Source organism: Azolla caroliniana, unplaced genomic scaffold (assembly GCF_043228905.1).
Source record: "Azolla caroliniana isolate FFs.n. ecotype wild unplaced genomic scaffold, voAzoCaro1.0.p SCAF_7, whole genome shotgun sequence".
Classification (NCBI taxonomy): domain Eukaryota; kingdom Viridiplantae; phylum Streptophyta; class Polypodiopsida; order Salviniales; family Salviniaceae; genus Azolla; species Azolla caroliniana.
Genome location: NW_028230442.1, coordinates 7,106,767 through 7,127,881, shown reverse-complemented (window position 1 = coordinate 7,127,881; position 21,115 = coordinate 7,106,767). Strand labels below are relative to the sequence as shown.

General features: G+C 38.9%; 3 protein-coding genes across 3 annotated transcripts; 1 reads left to right on the top strand and 2 right to left on the bottom strand.

Moving 5' to 3' along the window:
• Window positions 1-446: 446 nt before the first annotated feature.
• Window positions 447-4,360, bottom strand: LOC147861749 (uncharacterized). Its single transcript, XM_087322433.1, has 5 exons — window positions 4,260-4,360; window positions 3,659-4,164; window positions 895-1,087; window positions 617-721; window positions 447-549 (listed from the first exon to the last, which is right to left on the bottom strand). The coding sequence occupies exons 1-5, from the start codon at window positions 4,358-4,360 to the stop codon at window positions 447-449; spliced, it is 1,008 nt and encodes a 335-aa protein (XP_087178559.1).
• Window positions 4,361-5,554: 1,194 nt separating this feature from the next.
• On the top strand, window positions 5,555-8,276 carry LOC147861748 (uncharacterized). The gene is made up of 2 exons (XM_087322946.1): window positions 5,555-5,718; window positions 7,251-8,276. The coding sequence occupies exons 1-2, from the start codon at window positions 5,606-5,608 to the stop codon at window positions 8,065-8,067; spliced, it is 930 nt and encodes a 309-aa protein (XP_087179072.1). The 5' UTR covers window positions 5,555-5,605; the 3' UTR covers window positions 8,068-8,276.
• A 2,036-nt stretch (window positions 8,277-10,312) lies between these two features.
• Window positions 10,313-14,385, bottom strand: LOC147861747 (glyceraldehyde-3-phosphate dehydrogenase, cytosolic-like). Its single transcript, XM_087322745.1, has 14 exons — window positions 14,160-14,385; window positions 13,182-13,252; window positions 12,760-12,830; window positions 12,639-12,677; window positions 12,460-12,560; window positions 12,264-12,376; window positions 11,933-12,032; window positions 11,658-11,804; window positions 11,505-11,565; window positions 11,313-11,410; window positions 10,973-11,115; window positions 10,792-10,875; window positions 10,583-10,672; window positions 10,313-10,466 (listed from the first exon to the last, which is right to left on the bottom strand). Exons 1-14 carry the CDS (start codon window positions 14,277-14,279, stop codon window positions 10,403-10,405), a joined length of 1,302 nt encoding a protein of 433 aa, XP_087178871.1. The 5' UTR covers window positions 14,280-14,385; the 3' UTR covers window positions 10,313-10,402.
• Between the last annotated feature and the right edge of the window lie 6,730 nt (window positions 14,386-21,115).

The following is a 21,115-nucleotide window of genomic DNA, read 5'->3' as shown; positions in this document are numbered from 1 at the left end:
CCTCTTTAGAGAGGGGCTAAATTTGTAATAACTGGGAAATATCCACCCTAAAATGCAATAACAGATATCATACACTCCTCTCTTCTTCTTCTTCTTCTTCTTCTTCTTCTTTCACTTCTTCTTTCTTTCTGTGCTGATCTCTTCTTCCTCTCCTCTCCTCTCACTCTGCCCCCAACAAAAAAAATCAAAAAAAAATGAAAACCACCAACAACTAAATTTCTTCTGTGTGCATCAAAAACCAGCTTCCACCTGAGCCCTCTGTCTTGCTCTCACTGAAGTTAAAATTTGATGCTAAAGTGATGGGAGAATGTGAATGTGAAGGTGAAAAAGAGAGAGATTTTCGGTTTATGGAATTCTGTCTTTTTCCCCCTTTTCATCGATCTCTTCCATGGAGGAACTTACTAGACCAGGTTTTTGTTTCTTGATATCTCCCAATGGATTCTGGTCTAGAAATGATCCCTCGGACATGCAGATTTCTGTATCTGTATCTGTTTGTTCTTATGGTTATTACGAATTCGTCGTTCTGTATGTTTGTAACCACAGTATGACCTACAGAAAAAACACCTCTGTCATCATGATGCCAAATTCAATGAATACTCTCTTATCTACGCTCTACAGATCGTACGATTTGTTGTATTGATTGAAAACCACAACAATCATAAGTAGTTTTGTTTTCGCAGGATCTTCTGTAATTACTGCTATTTTGATTCCTGGCTGAAAACTGAACATTTGCAATTCTCTATGATTACGGTTTTAACTGCAAGAATCGGATTGTCTCACTGATCTGCTCGAATTTTGTCGGCGGATGTGTGGATTTGAAGTTAACCAAATGTTCCCTTAGAAGAACTTATGTAGTACCAACATGATGCTCCAGCTTGGTTTGGCATTTCTCACCAAATTCCATTCCTATAATGTGAGGATGAGCAAATTACCGCTTGTTTGTCTTGTAAAACTTGACCACCAGCCATTCTTTTAGCTCCTCCTCCATTCGTAGATTTGCTGAACACTTGTGCTTTCACTCTTGATCTCTGACTCAGGAAACTATATGCATGGATTAGGCCTCGATCGCAGTCTGAATCGCTCTTGCCTTTTACAGTCAAGAAGCCATATACATAAAGAAAAAAAACATGCATACAAACAGTAAATGGCCATAGATACATGTTTTTTTTCCTTCTTATTCTTGTTCACCTCCTTTTTTTGGTGTCCATGAAACTGCTGATTCTGATGCTTCATTCCCAATGCAGGAACTTTGGGAGGGAGGCCAGAAAATTTTGTATGAAAGGGGTGGAGCTCCTAACACAGGGAATACATTTTCCTTAGAACTTATTATTGCAATTTCGGAATGTTTTCAGGGTTTTGATACTGTAATATCAAATAAAGAAAGCTATGATACAATTCATGGTTTTGAAATGGATGAGACCGCAAGATTTTTGTATGGATTAGTTGTTTGATGTTGGATTGCATGTTAACTTTAACCATTCTAAGCTCTCACTTCTGACAATATACAATTGGCATCCAGTTTTTTGGCTAGGACAATTTGTTAATCCAAATTAAATGATTATACATGCTAGCTTAGTTATCTATTGGAATATAAAGTAGTAGGGAAAGAAGCAAGAGATTGAGGATAATTCAATCGATATTCATGGATTACATGCAATGTTACTTTACTATAATTGAGGGACCCAAAAGAAATGGTCAAAAAGATGAATTTAAAAATCACAGGAGACTCGTGGTGCTCTAAATGATTGTGCAAAAGTTTAAGAGGCTCCATTGCAAGAATGTACACCATGCATGTGGGGAGGAATGAACATTCTTAAGTTATACTTGCGTATACTAGCTAGGAAAGCAACATCATTGCCAAATTTTGCCGTGCATACATGTTCAATTATGTTAAAACATCAATCAGATATTGATTATTGGGATGCAATGTTTGGGAAGGTTGATATACATATCAATTGATTGTCCATTTAAATTCAAGTTCCCAAGATGTTGGAAGGAATGTTTTGTAACACATAAAATAAAGATGAACAAACACTATATCATAAAACTCTCTGCATTTAGAAAGCTTACATGAGGTGCTATATTCCCATAATCATTAGCCGAATAAGAACTTAGCCTTATGGGTACTTAGTCAATTTACAAGGTATAGTTGTCTAAGTCATCACGCATAATTGTAGTGATATGTTTTAGAGGAAATGAGGAGTGTGGCCATGTTTGGGAAATCATGTTGGCCCATGAGAAAACAAGCTTACGAATATGTAGAAAGAAAGATATATTAACGTCTTCTAAGGCCAAAATTGGCCCATGAAACAATTGGTTTACAACAAAATGGGATATTTACCCATTCATCGAAAGTAAAAATAAAATAAAATAAAAATAGAGCTTAAGCTAAATAGTTCTAATAAAATAACAAATATGTTCTACAATGAAATGACTTTATACTAGGCCTAGTTTCATTTCCATCCAAGTCTCTCGAAAAGAAGCGAGAGGTCAAAGGGTTTCGATGTGGATGTGGTCCCCCGTGGTCCCAATGTAGAAGGTACCCCAACCATAACTTCTAGTCGACATAGCTCACATTCCCTTATCTTCTTAATCGTTTCTATTCCACGTCGAGTTGTTTTGAAGCCCAATATCCGAGGGCGTTTGGTTGTTCTTTGCATTTCTACTTCCTCAAGAGAGAGGCCGAGTGACGTAAGTGTATCCACATTCATCGTCTCCCCTTGTTCTTGAAAAATTACACTACTTACATGTTGATGAATATTATGTTGGGTCTATCCACTCAAGTGGAACCCACATCCGTGAGGGGCTGTTCGTGACGTACCTCTTCTATCAATCCGTATCAGGTTCCTTCGTTCTTTGTTTTTCCTTCTATTTTCTACTTTTTGTTGATGTATCCACCCAATAGGGTGAAGATAGTAGCCCAGGCTATTGCCTTGAGGCTAGTTCATTTCCTTTGGTTCAAAACTAGAGACAATATACTCAGTTGTAATCTTTGTTGTCTTGTCCACCCATTAGGGTGACGATAGTAGCCAAGGTTGTTGCCTTGAGACTAGTTCATTTCCTCTAGCTCAAAACTAGAGAGACTATACTCAGTCGTAATCTTTGTTGTCTTATCCACCCAATCGGGTGAAGATAGTAGCCAAGGTTGTTGCCTTGAGGCTAGTTCATTTCCTTTAGTTCAAACTGGAGAGACTATACTCAGTTGCAATCTTTGTTATTCGATACACCCGATTGGGTGAAGGTTGTAACCAAGGCCATTGCCTTGAGGTAGACACATTCCTCTAAGGAGGTTGTATTCCGTTGTATTCAGATCATAGTAAAGTTGTTCGGAACCTACGGTTCCTGTGGTTTTTCCCTATTTTGGGTTTTCCACATAAAAAACTTTGGTGTGCTCTCATTTTTCGTCTTGTGGTTTCATCTACTTGTTATTTGTGTTTGAAGTTTAAATCATCCTGATTCAGTCTCATATTCCCAACATATTAAAAGGGTTATGGTTAACACTTTGTAATTTATTCTCCCTATGTTGTTTTAGCTCTAAGATATACCTTCCTAGTCTCTTTATATCCGGGGTATCTAATAGTTTGGAGAGGGTGGGAGAGGGTGGGAGAGGGTCCTAATATGTCTTGGTATTCCGCCCTTATCTCAACATAGGTTAGACACTTACATGTAAAGTGATACTCATCCTCTATCTCTATGTGACATAATCTACATAGCCTTTCCTCTCTAGGGACTCTATTAGCCCGACCATTCTCAATCTCAAGTCGGTGCGATGATATCCTAAGTTGTCCAATGGCCACCCTTAGTGCATTTGATAAGAATGTATCTAGATATCTTGGTCGTGTAATAAAACCTAACTTAGAGAAGTGCAAGCAGTGTTCCTTATAGTACAACATTTTAGATAAGAGTGGCTCTCGTGGGGTGATCCATGTATATCGGGTGTAAATTTGCCATATTTCTTGGCGTATTACTTTATTATGGTCCTCATGAGATATTAAAGTTTGATCAGTCCCATGGTTGTACTTAAGGGGAGGTAGGTTATTAATGTCTATACCATTTGCAAGTAACCAACTCACTACAATGCTATACCAAGAGCTAGTGTCTCCAGACACATATAGGGATCGGGATACCTCAAAGGCTCGACGGGAGATCCTATCTTGTGGTTGGCTATGTATCCGATGAATAAAAACTACCACTTGGAAAAGTGCTTATACTAACATCGGGGCCAAACTGAACTCTACTCCAATAATGTCATGTGGTACTTTGGATTTGCTTTGGAGTTGACGTGATAACATCGCCACCAAATGTCTCTAACATCACCACCAATTGTGTCCACATGAAAGATGGTAGACTTGGAGCCCATATTACTTATGCATACATGAGGGAAGGGGTCATTAATGAGTCGAAGTGCCATCCCTTATCTATGGCTCTTGAAAGTATGCCTAGTGGCATTGTCTCTCTAAGAGTGAGAGGGATGCATAACCTCTCGTTAGCCTATCTTTGGCTGCCTAGGTCATCGAGAATTTACTTGAACGAGCACTAAAAGTAACTCCCAAGTATACATATGATCCAACTACCTCAACTGGTTTATGAGAGAGATTAGGTGACATTTACTCCTAACTTAGGACGATGTATGAAAGATAAGGACTTTAGTTTTCGCTAGATTCACTACCAGTCCTTGTTGTGTGCAAAAGTCATCTAGGGCATTAAGATGCTTTTGTAGGTCGTGTTCAGACTCCGAGAGCAAGACGATGGCATCTGCGTAGAGTAAGACTAACTTGCGTACCCCCAATAGCTACTCCATTGCCTCCCTTACGAGCAATAAAATCAGTGATCTCTTCAATGTAGATCCCAAAAAGGGGGCAACCTTGTTTTACACCAATGGTGTTGATGAAGCAATCGGATAGGCCACATGGGCATCTTATGCACCCAGAGACTTGTTCATATAGAGCATGAATGACTCATATCATGTCATTTGGTATCGCCAAGATTTTAAATCTATCAAACAACCTCTCCCTAGGAATTGTATTAAAGGCTTTGTGGAAGTCCACAAAGCAACAATATAATTTTTTCTTGCGCGCCTTCATCTAGTCAATTAAACACCTAAGTGTGAAGATATGGTCAATAGTGGAGAAGGCTCATCTAAAGCCAACCTGCTCAGGTGCTCAAAGACTTAAGGTTTCCATATAATCGTTGAGCTCTGCGTCCATTACTGCACCATATAGTTTAGCGAGCGTATGACCTATATAGTAATGGTCCTACACAAAATACAAAATACAAAATACAAGATACACAAAACACAAAATACAAAATATAAAATACAAAAATACAAAATACAAAATACAAGATACACAAAATACAAAAATACAAATTACAAATTACAAATTACAAATTACAAAAATACAAAATACAAAATACAAAATACAAAATACAAAATACAAAAATACAAAATACAAAAATACAAAATACAAAATACAAAATACAAAATACAAAATACAAAATACAAAATACAAAATACAAAATACAAAATACAAAATACAGAATAAAGAATAAAGAATAGAAGAAGAAGAAGAAGAAGAAGAAGAAGAAGAAGAAGAGAGGAACAGCGATGGCGACGACGATACATGATGCTGCCAGGTCCGGCGATGTCGGAGCTCTCATGTCCTTCCTCTCCACAGACCCCCTCTCCCTCGACGCACGCGATCGACACTCAAGAACACCGTATCCTCTCACTCGGTAAAAGAGAAACCTAAGCCCATAACAGTTCACTGTTGTGTGTGTCTTTGATTAGAGTTCGGGTTAAGGATTTCTCCTTTCTGCGTGTAAAATACCATCTACTTCTATTGCATATTCACTCTTGGGATTACAGTTAAGGCTTATGGTTTACTTTCTGTATGTAAAAACCCTCTCTAAGTTTAGTACGCTTTCAGTCGCTGATTAGGAATTAGGGTTTCCTTTCTTTCTGTCTAATTCTAGTACTTTATCATTCCTTGATTAGGGCATCTCCATATGACTGACGGTCTTTCTTAATCCTTGATTCGAGTACACTGTCAGTCTTGGTTACAGTTTCCGTTCCACTTGTCTTTCTATGTTTATCCCTGTCATTGCACATTTGTTATCACGTTCTTGCACACTTTCTAACCTTGATTAGGACTAGTACAATGTCTCAAACCTTTTGTTTTGAGGGCATTTCATTATATTCCTTTTGTATTTCTTTGGCAACATAAACATTGTACAGAGTAAAACACATTAGGTTTAACGAGAACTACCTGCAGAGAAAAGTCATGGTTAAATAAATAAGAAATTTTGATGCTTTCTATTCTCTCTCTCCCCTACCCCAACCGCACCGTTGCTTTCATATGACCTAGCTCATATTCTCTTCAACCTGAGGTATGGGGTTCGGCCACAGGCAAGAAAATTCATCAACTCTGTATATTTTACCCTGAACAAGTTCCCCGAGTTTGAGTACCACGCACTGATTCATGCTTTGACTTTGACGATATTCAAATTTACTTCCCACATTGTCAGTTCAGTCCACTCCATACACACATTTCTCCCACTTCACAATGTGCACTCTCAATTGTAGTGTTTTTTTAATGGAATTCTTGGATGTTGAGAGTCATTACTCAATTCGTCATGTATTATGTGAAAATATTTCTGATTCTCGACTCAAAATTGAAGGCATCACACAAATAATGTGATTTCTTATTTTGTTACAACCTGGGTATTAAGACTTCATTTTGCATGCAATATGTTTCTTTGGTTGATCGATTCTTAATTTGATTACTGAGTCTTGACTTCTTTTAATGTGCAATGTCATTGTTGTTAATAAATTTTCAAATTAAAAACGAAGACATTATTTAGATAGTGATGTCTTTGTTTGTTTGATTGATTCTTAAAATCAAGAATTTAGCATGTCATGTCCTCTTTTGGTTGATGGATTTGTATTTCAAAAATTATTGATTAATTTTTGAATGTAAGGTCTTAACTCAGAATCTGGGAAACCCTTTACCATATGATTACTATCTTTATGCGATTGATTCTTAACTCGAGAATTAGGTGTCATTCAGTACATAATGTTTTCTTTGGTTTGTTAATGCTCAATGCTTAATTCACAATCTAAAATTTCATTTATTGTATAATGTCTTAAATTCTTACTTTTAAATCAATTCTTAACTCAAAAATCCTAAGACAAAGGTTAGCCTGTATTGTCCCTTTTTGTGTGATTGTCGATTCTTAACTCGGGAGCTAAGGCTTCATTTAGCCTCGTGGGCGGGGCAAGCAGAAGTGGTGCAAATCTTATGTAATAAGCATGCTGAGATCGGAGCATCTGCGGCTGATGATATGGCAGCAATACACTTTGCAAGCCAGAAAGGTCATACAGACGTCGTTCGCATTTTGTTAACATCGGGAGCTTCTATACACTCACGTACTCGGAAAGGTATGACTCCTCTTCATTATGCGGTTCATGGAGGCCACTTAGATGTTGCCAAGGTCTTAATCAAGAAAGGGGCTCATTTGTATTCACCGAATAAGGCGGGTAAGAAGGCCCTCGATTTTGCAAAGGATGAAGAGTTTCGGAATGTGTTAATAGCTATTGAAAAGGAGAGTAAAGAATCCAGAGCAAGAGGAAAGGAAGTAAATGGTTCTGTCCATAAAGCTCTGCCGCATGGGATTGGTATTGAGATTGATATTGTAAGAGATGAAGAGAAAAAAGAGGAGAAACAGGGTCTATCCAAGGATGAGATTGAGAAGGATAGTGTAGTTGATGAAGAGAAAAAGGAGGCGAATGATGGTCTATACAAGGATAACATTGAACAGGTTAATGTACTAAATGACGAGAAAAAGAAGAAACACTGTCTAGAAAAGGATTACTCTGAAGAGGCTCATAGATCTCCTCCTAGAAAGAAAACAAGAGCTCAATCTTCTCCTCTTAATGAGATAGATAATATAACTGATGAAGATGTTCAATCCAAGGATGAACTTATTACCTCTCCTCAAATGAAAGTAAAAGCTGAACGGAACAGAGTCAATCTTTCCCATCTAGAAATGGATGAGGATGAAAGTTGAGTAGAGCACATATCTGAAAGATGGTCGTGATGTGTAAATGCAGGTAAAATCACTGAGGAATTCAGAGCGTGTATAGTATTAGGTTACAATTGGTCATCGTAGGTAATTTTGACTTTCACTGGGGTTTTATGCTTTGACAATTCCTTTGTACTTCTGTTAAGTGCCACTCCCATATACAATCATTTGGATTCATGAACTTTTGCTTCAAATTTTTATATATGATCGAGTGGTCAGTATCAGTTCAACTTGTGTGAAGCATCACTCCCATTTACAATCATATTGTTTCATGGAGCGGTCAGTATCAGTCGTATATATTGATGGACTTCTTGGTTTTCTTTTGATGTATTGAAGTGTTACTGATTATTGTGTGAATGTTTTTTCCATCTTAATGAAGGTGATGCTTTGATGAGATTTCGATATGACCGGTAAAAAAAACACTTGCCCGGCTATTTGGAACGTTGTGGATGTGTAGTTAGTAATTGCCATAAGTTCTGTGTACCCATATATACCCAAGTATTTTCACTGCACAAGATGGAAATAAATCATTTGAAAATAAGAGTCATTTGAAAATAATTCAACCTTATTACTATTTCTTCATTACAGTCGTGTTTGCAATGCGTTGCACACTTTAATTATTATTGTAATGAAGTGAATATGGCATTTGAACTCTCACTGTATGTTCTTTGACTTCAAAATAATTCAACCTTATTACTATTTCTTTATTACAGTCTTGTTTGCAATGCGTTGCACACATTAATTGTTATCGTAATGAAGTGAATATGGCATTTGAACTCTCAGCTTATGCTCTTTCACTTCAAAATAATTCAACCTTATTACTATTTCTTCATTACTGTCTTGTTTGCAATGCATTGCACGCATTAATTGTTATTGTAATGATGAGAATATGGCATTTGAACTCTCATCTTAGCTTATGGTCTGAAAGAGCATTCTTCCAAGAAAGCTGTACGTACGCGTCCATGAGGTCTTGACTTCATACTGTATTATGATAAGACTTTCTTAGAAATTTTTACCTAGTATACACACCAAATATTATTTAGTGAGTGATAAATAATGTAGCTTAATTAAAGTAGAAAGGGCAAGCAGGGAAAATATTTACATCTACATCTGGCAACATACCCAACAAAAAAATATGCCATGCATAGTCACCCAAAACAGAGTTTGCTGTTGTTGGCATCTTTTCATCATATTGCAAGTCATTTTCATTCCAGTGAGGCCAAAAGCAGCTAACCATATAAACTGCAGAGAACAAGAGAAACAAACTAAGAGCACAGGCTCATCTTTCCCACACCTCCATAAAAATAATCGCTCTGTATAATACTACCAGGACATTTCCAATGTGACAAATAAGTTTAGGTTTAAAAACATCGGGTTTCCATTTACGCATGAAAGCCACAAGACTTTTCATCTTTTCATTCCAGTGAGGCCAAAAGCATCTAACCATATAAACTGCAGAGAACAAGAGAAACAAACTAAGAGCTCAAGCTCATCTTTCCCACAACTCCATAAAAATAATCACTCTGTATAATACTTACCTCCTACCATGACATTTCTAATGGGACATAAGTTTAGGTTTAAATACATCAGGTTTCCATTTACGCATGAAAGCCACAGGACTTTTCGTGACGCCAAAAGCAGCTAACCATATAAACTGCAGAGAACAAGAGAAACAAACTAAGAGAACAAGCTCACCTTTCCCACACCTCCATAAAAATAATAGCTCTGTATAATACTTATAAATAGGAAATTCTTCACTCACACCTCCTACCAGGACATTTCTAATGGGTCAAAATAGGACCATTACCGTTTATTTTCTAGTTTGGGTTTAAAAACATTGGATTTCCATTTACGCATGAAAGCCACAAGACCTTCATATCCACACTTGGAAATTAAAAAGGACTGGCATTGGAATGGCACTCAGTTCACATTTGTTCATTTACGGAAAAATTAAGAGCGCAAATAAAGAAACGATACTACGAAAGATATATTTTCCACGTACTTCCAATAAACATTTCATGTTTCCAACACTTCAAGAAGAGAAAAATACAGTCCCTCAAAATAAGTGAATAAATCTCATTCAACTTCCATATGTTGGGGAATGCTTTGCATCCCATGTATGTATTAATCAAAATACACTCTCTGCAATAGACTTTCAATGAATTAGCTTCAATTTACTTCAGATCAGGGGCATACTACTCTGATGCTGATGAAGTTCTCGACTCTCTTAGTAGTAACACCTATCCAGTAGTAAAACAAGACGCTGGTTTTATTACATACGGTGTAAGGGGTTTAGCAAGTAGCAGTAGGACTTCAATTCTCAGTTAGCCTTGTTCGCAGCCTCCACTTGTGCAATGTGACTAATCAAATCAACAACTCGGTTGCTGAAAGAATTTAAAACATAATGAAAAGACAATTAGCTAGGTAAAGCAACAGAAATATCTACGACATTCAAGAATTCTTAGAATCTGTTTTTGACATTTAGACTACAATTAGTTACCTGTATCCCCATTCGTTATCATACCATGACACAAGTTTCACAAATCCACTATTAAGGGCAATGCCTGCTTTTGCATCAAAAATGCTTGACCTACAGTAGAGTCAATAGGACATGTCACACAAACATGCTAAAAAACTGACAATAGATATTCATCTTTAAAGCACTCCTTATTTTAGCTATACAAGTGTATCTATCCATCTACGTATTACCTTGCATCCCCAACAAAATCTGTGGATACAACATCATCTTCGGTATATCCTAGAATCCCCTTAAGATAGCCTTCAGAAGCAGACCTAGTTTAGAAAAATATAGAAGAATCCAAATCCAAAAGTCTCAGTGATTATAAAATGAAATGCAAAATAGGGAACATTGAAAATAATTATGTCTTACTTGATAGCTGCCTTGATTTCATCATAGGATGCCTCTTTCTCAAGACGACAGGTCAAATCCACAACAGAAACGTTCGGAGTTGGCACTCTGAAGGCCATTCCTGTTAGCTTCCCATTCAATTGCGGGAGAACCTTCCCTACTGCCTGAATGCCGTACACCAAAAGACAAAAGGCTGACTTAGTGAAGATAAGAATTCATAGGTACTGTGAAATAACTGGAACCAAGTAATTCAAAATAAAAATTATAGATACTAGGTTTAAAAGTAGGAGCCAAGTTTACACACTGGGAAATAAATGAAACCAAAAAGACTAAGCAAAGTAAGAAGAAAATAATAATTTACCTTCGCTGCACCAGTGGAACTGGGGATGATATTTTGTCCAGCACCACGGCCACCTCGCCAATCTTTACCTGAAGGCCCATCAACAGTCTTCTGGGTAGCTGAAAAACTCATACCAATTTATAGATCATTAAGAAAAAAAATTGTCATCCTAGAAGGTCAAATTCATGGATAAAGAAATCAGAAAATAATCACCAGTGGTTGCATGAACTGTTGTCATCAGACCTTCAGCAATCCCGAACTCTTTGTCAACAACCTAATTTTACAAAATAAAGCACATTTGAAAGGTACTCTCCATAATTACTTTCGATGTGGTCTCTCATGTTCATGCTGAAAGGTAGTATTAACCTTAGCAAGTGGCGCAAGACAGTTAGTAGTGCAGCTAGCATTGGAAACAATCTGCATTTCCGGTTTGTAGGATTCCTCGTTCACACCCATGACAAACATGGGAGCATCCGCAGAAGGTGCAGAGATAATTACTTTCTTTGCACCTCCCTGTACAATATGTCAACAATCATTCATACAGTATGACAATCACATGTCACAGAGATGCAAGTTGATCGTTTTCAAATTAGAGTGTCAGTTATACTTGCTGAAAGATGTGAGTCAATCAAAGCACTGACCTTAAGATGTGCAGAAGCCTTTTCTATTGTTGTAAAAACACCAGATGCCTCCACAACATAATCCACTCCAACAGCACTCCACGGAATTTCAGCAGGGTCTCTGAAAGTAATGAACACAATCAAATATATAATTACAGCTATAAAAATCTACAGTCTTTGCAAAATTCAGACAAAAAAAAAAATCAACTAATAGCTATACAATCTACAAAATAGAAGTTCCAATAGCTAAATCTGAAAGTGAAACACAATATACAAATTTGACCATAGCTCTAAATCAAAAGTAACCATTAGAAGAACTCAATTTTATGTAATCAAATGTTATCTGCTTCACCTCTTGCCAAAAACCTTTATGGTATGGCCACCGATCTCCAAGGTTGAATCATCAACAACCTTGATATCATCTTGGTATACGCCATGAGTAGAATCATACTTGAACATGTATGCCTCCAAAATACAAATACATGATTTAGAGAGTTCCCTTAACAGTACAAGCAGGAAAGTAAACACAAAAGTAGTATTAAGCATACCATATACTTTGTGTCAATAAAGGGATCATTCACAGCAACAACTTCAATATCATCTCTGGATAATGCCACTCGCAAAACTAGTCTTCCAATGCGACCAAATCCTGAAAATCATGATTCCAAATCCTGAATACCAGGATATCAACAATAATTCCAGCAAAGATGAAGTATAAAGATCTTACCATTTATTCCAATTTTAACTGGACCTTTTGCTTTCGGCTCTGAGTAAAAAAGAAACACAAACTTTCAGAAACCTCCACAAAAGAGAAATAAATCCTGACACTAAACTTCAGTTTTATATACTTTGCGTCTTGGAGGGAACCTCAGTAGCAACAGCCCATATGGACCTTGATCGTGTTGCAGGAATGTGGAACCTGAAAGATAAAGAAATTACAACTTGGAAAGAACTCTTAGCATTTTTACACCTTAGGAGTTTCACACGATAATCAGCAAAACTTTCAGGCATACAAAATTTGTATATTAAAAAGAATTTTAAGACAGCTAACTGTACTGTTTGTTTGGTAGAAATTAGTAACACTACTTTGTGCAATGTGGAATTTGTTCAATGGCTCATCAACAGCATATTGATAACATTACATGCTACATCATTATTGTAAGCAAGCTTCCCTAGCTTTCCAAGAACAATACATATCTATAGCCAGAGAGAGAGAGAGAGAGAGAGAGAGAAACAAGAATAATAAGAAGAACCTGAAAACGATATGTACCTTGCACTTGCCACCCTAAAAGCTGCAAATGAACCATGAAAGTCAGAGCAATTGAAGCTCAATGCAGAATCCTGTCAAAAACATCAATCAAAACGAGGATCTCTTCATAGATGTCTAAATCATATTGCATAAGCACCTCGATTTGCAAATTCCTACATGATTTGAAACTCTAGAGAAAGTTAATTAAGAGTAATAAAGGCTTTGTTTTCAGTTTTAGATACATCGCTAAGCTTTACATTTATAGAATCAGATAGGATATTCAAACCTCAGGGTTTATTATGGAAGCAGAAATTCAAATAGAAAGAACGCAAATACTGTTTTCATTGCCAGACTTGTGCACGTTTTAAAAGATGACTGCATGCTAAGCAATAGATTCAGAAGCATCAGCAAAAATACTCGTTTCTCAAAATTAAGGAAGAAAATTTTCCAGAAAAGTACAAAGAATGTTTTTTTGCTAGAGTACAAAATATGAAGCAGAATTTGCTAAGAACAATAAATAAAAATCTAATGGACTCCAAGATTCGGGAAAGATAAAAAGAGTCAAACGATCTGAACATATAAAGCGTTTTCCGCTAGAGTACAAAAATATGAAATAGAATTTGCTAAGGACAATAAAATAAAAATCTAATGGACTCCAAGATTCGGGAAAGATAAAAAGAACCAAACAATCTGAACATATAAAGCGTTTTCAAGCTCTAAAATTCAGTAAACATGATATAAGATGGGAAAAAATCTGAATGTGCAAAATAAATATGCTCAAGAAACATACAAAAGGCCCCGAATGTACAAAGTTGAATGCTAAACTCCAAATTTTGCAAAGCAAATGACAAAAAAGGGGCGAGGAACAGTATGCTAGAAATAAAGATCGCATGAAGAAAATGACAAAAAATACGATGCAAAAGAAAATGCTACGTTCCAAAAATTCGGAGAGTACAAAGAAGTAGAGGCACATAAAACGAGAGAGAGGTGTTATTTTACCTTGAAAGGAGTTGATTGCCTTGCTGTCGATAAAGGAGACGATGGAGGAAAGGACGTTGCAGAAGAAGGTGTGATAGAGGAAGCGGAGATGCAAGACCTGACGATTGCGGAGGAAGCCATGGCGATGTAATAAGAAAGACAAACAACGATCAGATCAGAGCAAGATGCAGAGACAAACAGCGACGCAAAGAAGAAGAAGAAGAAGAAGAAGAAGAAGAAGAAGAATTAATTAGGGTTTGCAGAGAATCGAGGAGCAATACAGGAAGGGACGGGAGATAAACCCTGTGATCGTTGCATGCATCTGACGTGGTTCTTCTGGACACCGTTGGATGCGTCCCGTTTTCTGCTGAGCATCCAACGGTTGTTAGAGCTTCCGTGGCGATTGGGTTTCTTTCTCCTTCCTTTTGCATTCTTTTTGGCCCCACTTCATTTCATTGTTTGTTTTGATTCATTTTATTGAATTTTTGCTGGGCATCACCAAACTCACTCCCGTATGAATCAGCAACGGTTTGGTTTAGGCTTAACCGGTTTTTTGGGAGTTTCCAAACCTGAACTGAACCAGTTCCTAAACCTGTTTAGGCTTAACCAGTTTGACGAAACTTAACCCGGTTTGACCCAAATCGGTCCTATTCGGCTCGAGCCATCCCAAACCGAGCTCAAACCAGTTAAGGAAGCTCAAGCCTAAACCGAGTCGAGTTGAATCGTCAAACCATTGACGGTTTAATTTAGGCTTGATCCAAGCAGTTGCCGATCCCTAAAACTCAAGTGTTTTCATTGCCAACAACTATGCTCGAGACACTCGGGTGTTTTCATTGAACTTGTTGGGCATAGGCTGATGAGTAACAATTTGTTTGTTGTTGTCGAGGGCAAAGCGGCAGCACACTGGCATGGGTGGGGGCACTTGTAACAAACACACCTAGGCATTGAAGGGGTGGAGCCTTCTAGCCTCCACCCCCCAACCATAAACATCAACTTTTAACCCTCATGTTGTGCCTCCAACCATGAGTGAATTAGTTGACAAGCATCACAACCACGATGTTGTCAACCATCCCTAAGCACATTTATGTGTATGTGGTGTTCACAAACCCCACTACCAAGTCTTTGGTGCTTAATAAGAACACTCCAATACTAAGCCTCTCGATCAACAATTCCAATGTCCTCAAATTTGTGATGTACAACAAAATGAGTGTCAGTGTCAGTGTCAGTGTCATCGAAGAGGACATATGATAACTTTCCATTTTCATGGTGGATGGACACTCCATGGAATTGCTCAACTTCATTACACACCATCCATGTTAGGGAAAATCCCTTCAACATACCTGCAACGATCCTTTGCATGACCAAATCCAAAGCTTGGACAATACTCTTGTGTAGACCCTTGTTGCATGTGACAAAAATCAAGCACAATTGGCAACACAATCCTTTTGGTGGAGAGAAACGAAAATGAAGCTACCCACTCGACGAGCACTTAACGTAGCTCGATTGACAACATATTTACCTTGTTAGCCCCGATGAAATTGTTAGACACCTTGGTTATCCATTGGGATGGATTGCAACATGGGAAGGAAACGTTGAATGGGTTCTACAAAAAGTGAGACAAAAGCTAAGCTATTGGAAGATTGGAACATGGCCGCTCCATGTTAGATTGAGGATAATGCAATCTATATTCATGGCTTGCATGCAATATTACTTAATTATGATTGATTGGCCAAAACACATGATACAAAAGATTAACTCAAAAACCATAAGAAACTTTTGATGCTCTAAGTAGTCACATAGAGGTGTACGACTCCTATCACAAGAGAAGATATGCACTTCATGATTGTGTAGAGGAGTAAAAATTGAGTATTGGAGTTGTTGGGTGCTAAACTTGCTCAAAGTGGCTATAGTGAATAGAGGGACAAAGCCGACTAGTCTTCCCGAATGTTGCATAGCCGAGTTGAGCAAGGTTAACTGTTGTGTTGATTTCAATTGTCAATTCCAAGAGGCCGATCATAGATTATGTGCTTTTGTGCCAATTATCCAGGTCGGCCTACTTCAAGAGTGATTTAGCTCATTGGAGTGCAAACCTTTCATGTGCTTCTCCTCGTTGAGAAGTGATATTGTAGGGGTTGTTGGTCAAAAGATTTGAGCCGGACTGAAATAAAAATTTATTGTATCAAGGTGAGGTCAATAGAAAGATCTTCGGATGATAGAAGGAAGAGATGTTGATGGGGACAATGGACGACTTAGTTGAAAATCAAACAGAACCGAGCTCTGATACCAGATGTTGTAAACATCCATCAGGTGCAAAACAATCTCAACACTCTTTGAATAGAAGATCTTTAGTGAGTACAAAGAAACAAGTTGATAACAATAGGCAACTGAAACATAAGACAAGATCAACAACGGAGCAAAGGGGGAGAGAGACAATAGAGTAGGCACAAGCAAGATGTAACTATATTATTCTCAGAGAGTTACAATAGCACATTGTACAAAATGAACAACCACAACATTGGGTTACAAGAGTTAGTTTAAATACTAACTGATTTAGGGAAATTGCCCTTTCCACTATTTACAGAAATAGCCTAAACCTAGTATGCCTAATGGGACAATGTGAGTACGTCCATTAGGACCCGTATTCGACATAACCTATGGAGGCGAAGCAATTTCATGGAGGTCGAAGCTCCAAGAATGTACGGCACTCTCCACAACAAAGGCCAAGTACATTGCCACGTCGGAGGTAGCAAAAGAAGTAATCTGGCTGCAACGATTGTCGATCGATTTCTCGATCAAGAGCCGAATCGACTGTCCAGTGTTGACTCTGTATTGTGACTCATAGAGCGCAATCCACCTCATACGGAATCCAATATACCACACGAGGAAAAAACATAGCGAGGTGAGGTATCATCACATCCTTAAACTCGTCACAACAAGAAGCTTGAAGTCTAGAAGGTAGATACAGAGGTGAACATTGTCGATAGCCTAACAAAGCCGCTCCCAAATCACCGCTTCAGAGCACTAACGAGATAGATGGGACTACATAAAGCTAAGGAGCAAAAAGAAGTTGAATCCAAGGAAACAGCAGGAGAGGCAAAAATGTGAAGAGTCGAAACAGTAGAGTACGAAAGAACTGAAAGGCCACAAGACGATCGAAGGGCAGAAGGAGCTAGAAGCTGATCACCAACCAAGAGGAGTGAAAGGAGTTGCGTATGTGGAAGCTAATGACAGGCACAACTAATGATAGTTAAGTAAACACGGAGATGGAGAATACATAGAGAAGGTGGGGGAGAGAGAGAGAGAGAGAGACTGAGTGAGCAGACAACAAGAAAATATTAAAAATGACTCAATACTTACAAATGTGCTCATAGAGCACTTTTTATACAAGCCTTGACAATGGGCTAACAGAAGTACTAACAAGTACTTGAATGCTCATAAACGAGCATCTAACACTAACTGAACATAATATTCCTAATACTATGTTCGGTCCTAACAACTTTGTCAGCCTCTCTTGGTAGACCCGTCTTTCGACTTCTTTAGCCGATTTGGGCCTAGCCGATCGGTCTATGTCTGATTCGGCTCGCGACTTCTTTAGCCGATCCATCCCATGTTGAGCTTTCCTCTCAACAATCTCCCTCAAGCTCAACTTGAGGTTCCTTGTCAGCTCCAACTTCTCCTAGCTTCATGCCTCCTTGCTCACGCTCCACGACTCGTCTAGTCCTGCACTCCTCGACTTGTCCGATCAACTTGTTTGCTTCAAAGGCCTCGATAGCCTTCTCCTTGCCCTTACAGAATCAACGCCCTTCGACCTGTCGGCTCCTCCGCATCGGCATCGGCTTTGGCTACCTCTTTCTCCGCATGGCCTTCACATGATCCATTTCATCTCGATCACTCCTTTCAATCGGATCGATCGTCTCCGATCCGTTCCTGCTCTCGACCGAATTGGTTGTCTCCAATTCATCCTCCTTTAGGCGTTTGGCTATATCAACCCAAGTCCTAGCCTTCTTTTCCACGGCTCTACCATTCTTGACTATACCACCTTTGACCTTGTCTCTCTCAGCTCTGCCTCCCCCTCGTTTAGTTGGTTATGGCTTCTCTTCTCTCTTTCGGTTGCTCCCTCTACAGCTAGCTAGTCTACATTTAGTTGTTCTTCTTCCACTTGTCCTCTCGTCCAATCTGTCCTCGGCTTTTTCAATCATTCCGGACGTTCCAACTTCTTCATCCATCTCGAAATAGAATTCTTCCACATCCAATTCAGCTTTTTGATTTCATCTCTCTCACTCTCGCTCTCGCTTTTGATTTCACTTCTTCCCCTCAAGTTAGGCATGTCGAGGTGTTGTAAGCCAAGTATACTCAAAAAATATTGTAACTTGTCCAGGCCGAGAGGTTTGGTGAAGATTTCGGCCACATGCCGATTAGTTGGAACATATTGCAATTCCACTTCACCAGAGAGGACATGCTCGCGCACAAATTGGTAATGCACTTCAGTGTGCTTCGTCCGAGCGTGGAAGACAGGGTTCTTCGCTAACTAGATATTGCTGAGGTTGTCAACGTGGATCACTGTTGGATCGGACACCTCCACTCACAAATCCTTTAATAGCCACTTTAGCCAGATGGTTTTGCATGTCGCGACAACTGCTCCTCAATACTCGGCCTCAGTGCTCGACAATGCCACTATCGGTTGCTTCTTGCTAAACCAGGTGATCGCTTCACTCCCTCATGAGAATGCATATCCCGATGTCGATCGGAGATCGCCTGCACTTTCGGCCCAATCAACATCCATGTAGCCAACCAACATCAATCTGATATAGCATCGCCCTATCCTTCGTGCTGCTCACATATCTCTAGATCCTTTGCGCGCACTGAATGTCAGGAATAGTACTGAGATAGAGAGGAAATTGGTACTAAGAGATGAATATTAGTACTAAGAGGAAAAGAGGGTGTAGAACACGAGAGAGAGAGAGAGAGAGAGAGAGAGAGAGAGAGAGAGAGAGAGAGAGAGAGAGAGAGAGAGAGAGAGAGAGAGAGAGAGAGAGAGAGAGAGAGAGAGAGAGAGAATTATGATGACAGTGATATATTATGTGAAAAGAATATACAAGGATGGCTAGGAAGCTTAAGACTGGCGTTGAACCGATTTGGTTCGAAATAATGCCTTGTGCCTCCTTTTATAGTGTTCTCAGGAGTATTCCTGAAATTTCTAGAATGTTCCAGAGAAATTTGGAATATACATCAATTTTCTATAGTAAAACTTAAATGAAAATAATATCCTTCGCATTACAACATATAGTCTAATGGACAAGAGCTTGACCCATGTAACATAAGGTCATGGGTTTGAGTCTTGCCATATCATGACACTATCCCCCCTTTAAAACGACGAGTGTTACGAGTCGTTTTGGATTGAGGACCTAGTTTGTCTGGATATTGATGATGGAAGTCTTCAAGAAGAGCATGAGCATTGGTCATATTCTCTATAGGTTCCCAAGTATGCTCATTGGGACAATATCCTAGGCAATTGACTAAATAGTAGAGCTTGTTGCGAACAATCTTGGAATCGAGGATGGCGACAACCTTGTATACAAGTCCATCTTCAAGTTCGATCGGGGGTGGAGGTTGTTTAATACGATATGGGATGGTGCTGTCTTGATAGAGTTTGAGGAGGGAACTATGAAACACCGGATGTCTCCGAAGTTGTGGAGGTAGATCGAGACGAAAAGCGACATCATTAATTTTTCCAATAATATGAAAAGGACCTAATTGCCGTTAATCCAACTTCTCGCATGGGCGAGTAGTCTTGATGTGTCGTCGTAGTATCCATATCTTATCTCCAATGTTAAAACTGGATGGAAGCCGATGACGATCCGCGTAAACCTTGTGTGTTTGTTGAGCTTACTGTAGATGAGTAGATAAATCCGCTTGTATCTTGCGCAACTGCTCCAAACAATCCTCTACACAAGGATTTGTGGGCAACTCTGGGGTTTCAAATACACACCATCGGGGGTGGCAACCGGTATAAGCATAAAATGGTGTAACCTTTGTCGATGAGTGGATAGAGTTATTATACGCAAATTTGGCGAAGTGGAGAATATCCGCCCAGTCATCTTGATGATAATTTAGAAAGCACCGAAGATACTGCTCTAGTGTTTGATTTGTTCGTTCTGCTTGGCCGTTTGTTTGCGGGTGGTAGCCGGAGGAGAGGTTACAAGTGACCTTGAGCATTTTAAAGAGGTGCTTCCAGAATTTCGAGATGAATTGGGGTCCATGGTCGCTAATGATACTATCGGGAAGGCCATGATGCCGACATACATCACGCATGATAGTTTCAACAATTTCTTCATTGGAGATTTCCTTAGTACATGGCAAGAAATGGGCCATCTTCGTATATCGATCTACTACTGTTAAGATCGCATTGAATCCCTTAGAGACCGGAAGATCTGTGATGAAATCTAGAGCAATGGATTGTCACGACTTGCTTGGAATTGGTAATGGTTCTAATAAACCATATGGATGATGCCTTGGCATTTTTGCTCTACAACATGTATCACAAGTCTGAACAAAATATTCGACAAATTGTCGCATATGGGGCCACCAGAATTATCGTTGTACTAAAATCTAATGTTTTAGTACTACCAAAATGCCCAGTTGTATATGTGTCATGATAGTTTTGGCCTACTCGAAGGTGACAAGAACCATTAGGAACATACAAGAGTTTCTTAAAGAATAGTAATCCATCATGACATTCGAATTGTCAATAGTTCGTACATGGTTGTTGCAACTATGAACAAGATGCTCGAGAGGGATCAATTTGTGCTAGAATGGCTTGGGCGAAAGCATCTGTCTTCAAGTCCTCACGTATGGTATCAATAACGTGGGAATCCAAGGGCATACCGAAGACCTGCGTTGCTTGCAGTCGTGTCGGTCCCAAGATTACTTGCTTTTGGTTATTGAAAGTTGGCTCGCCAAGATGCGGCGCTAGATTC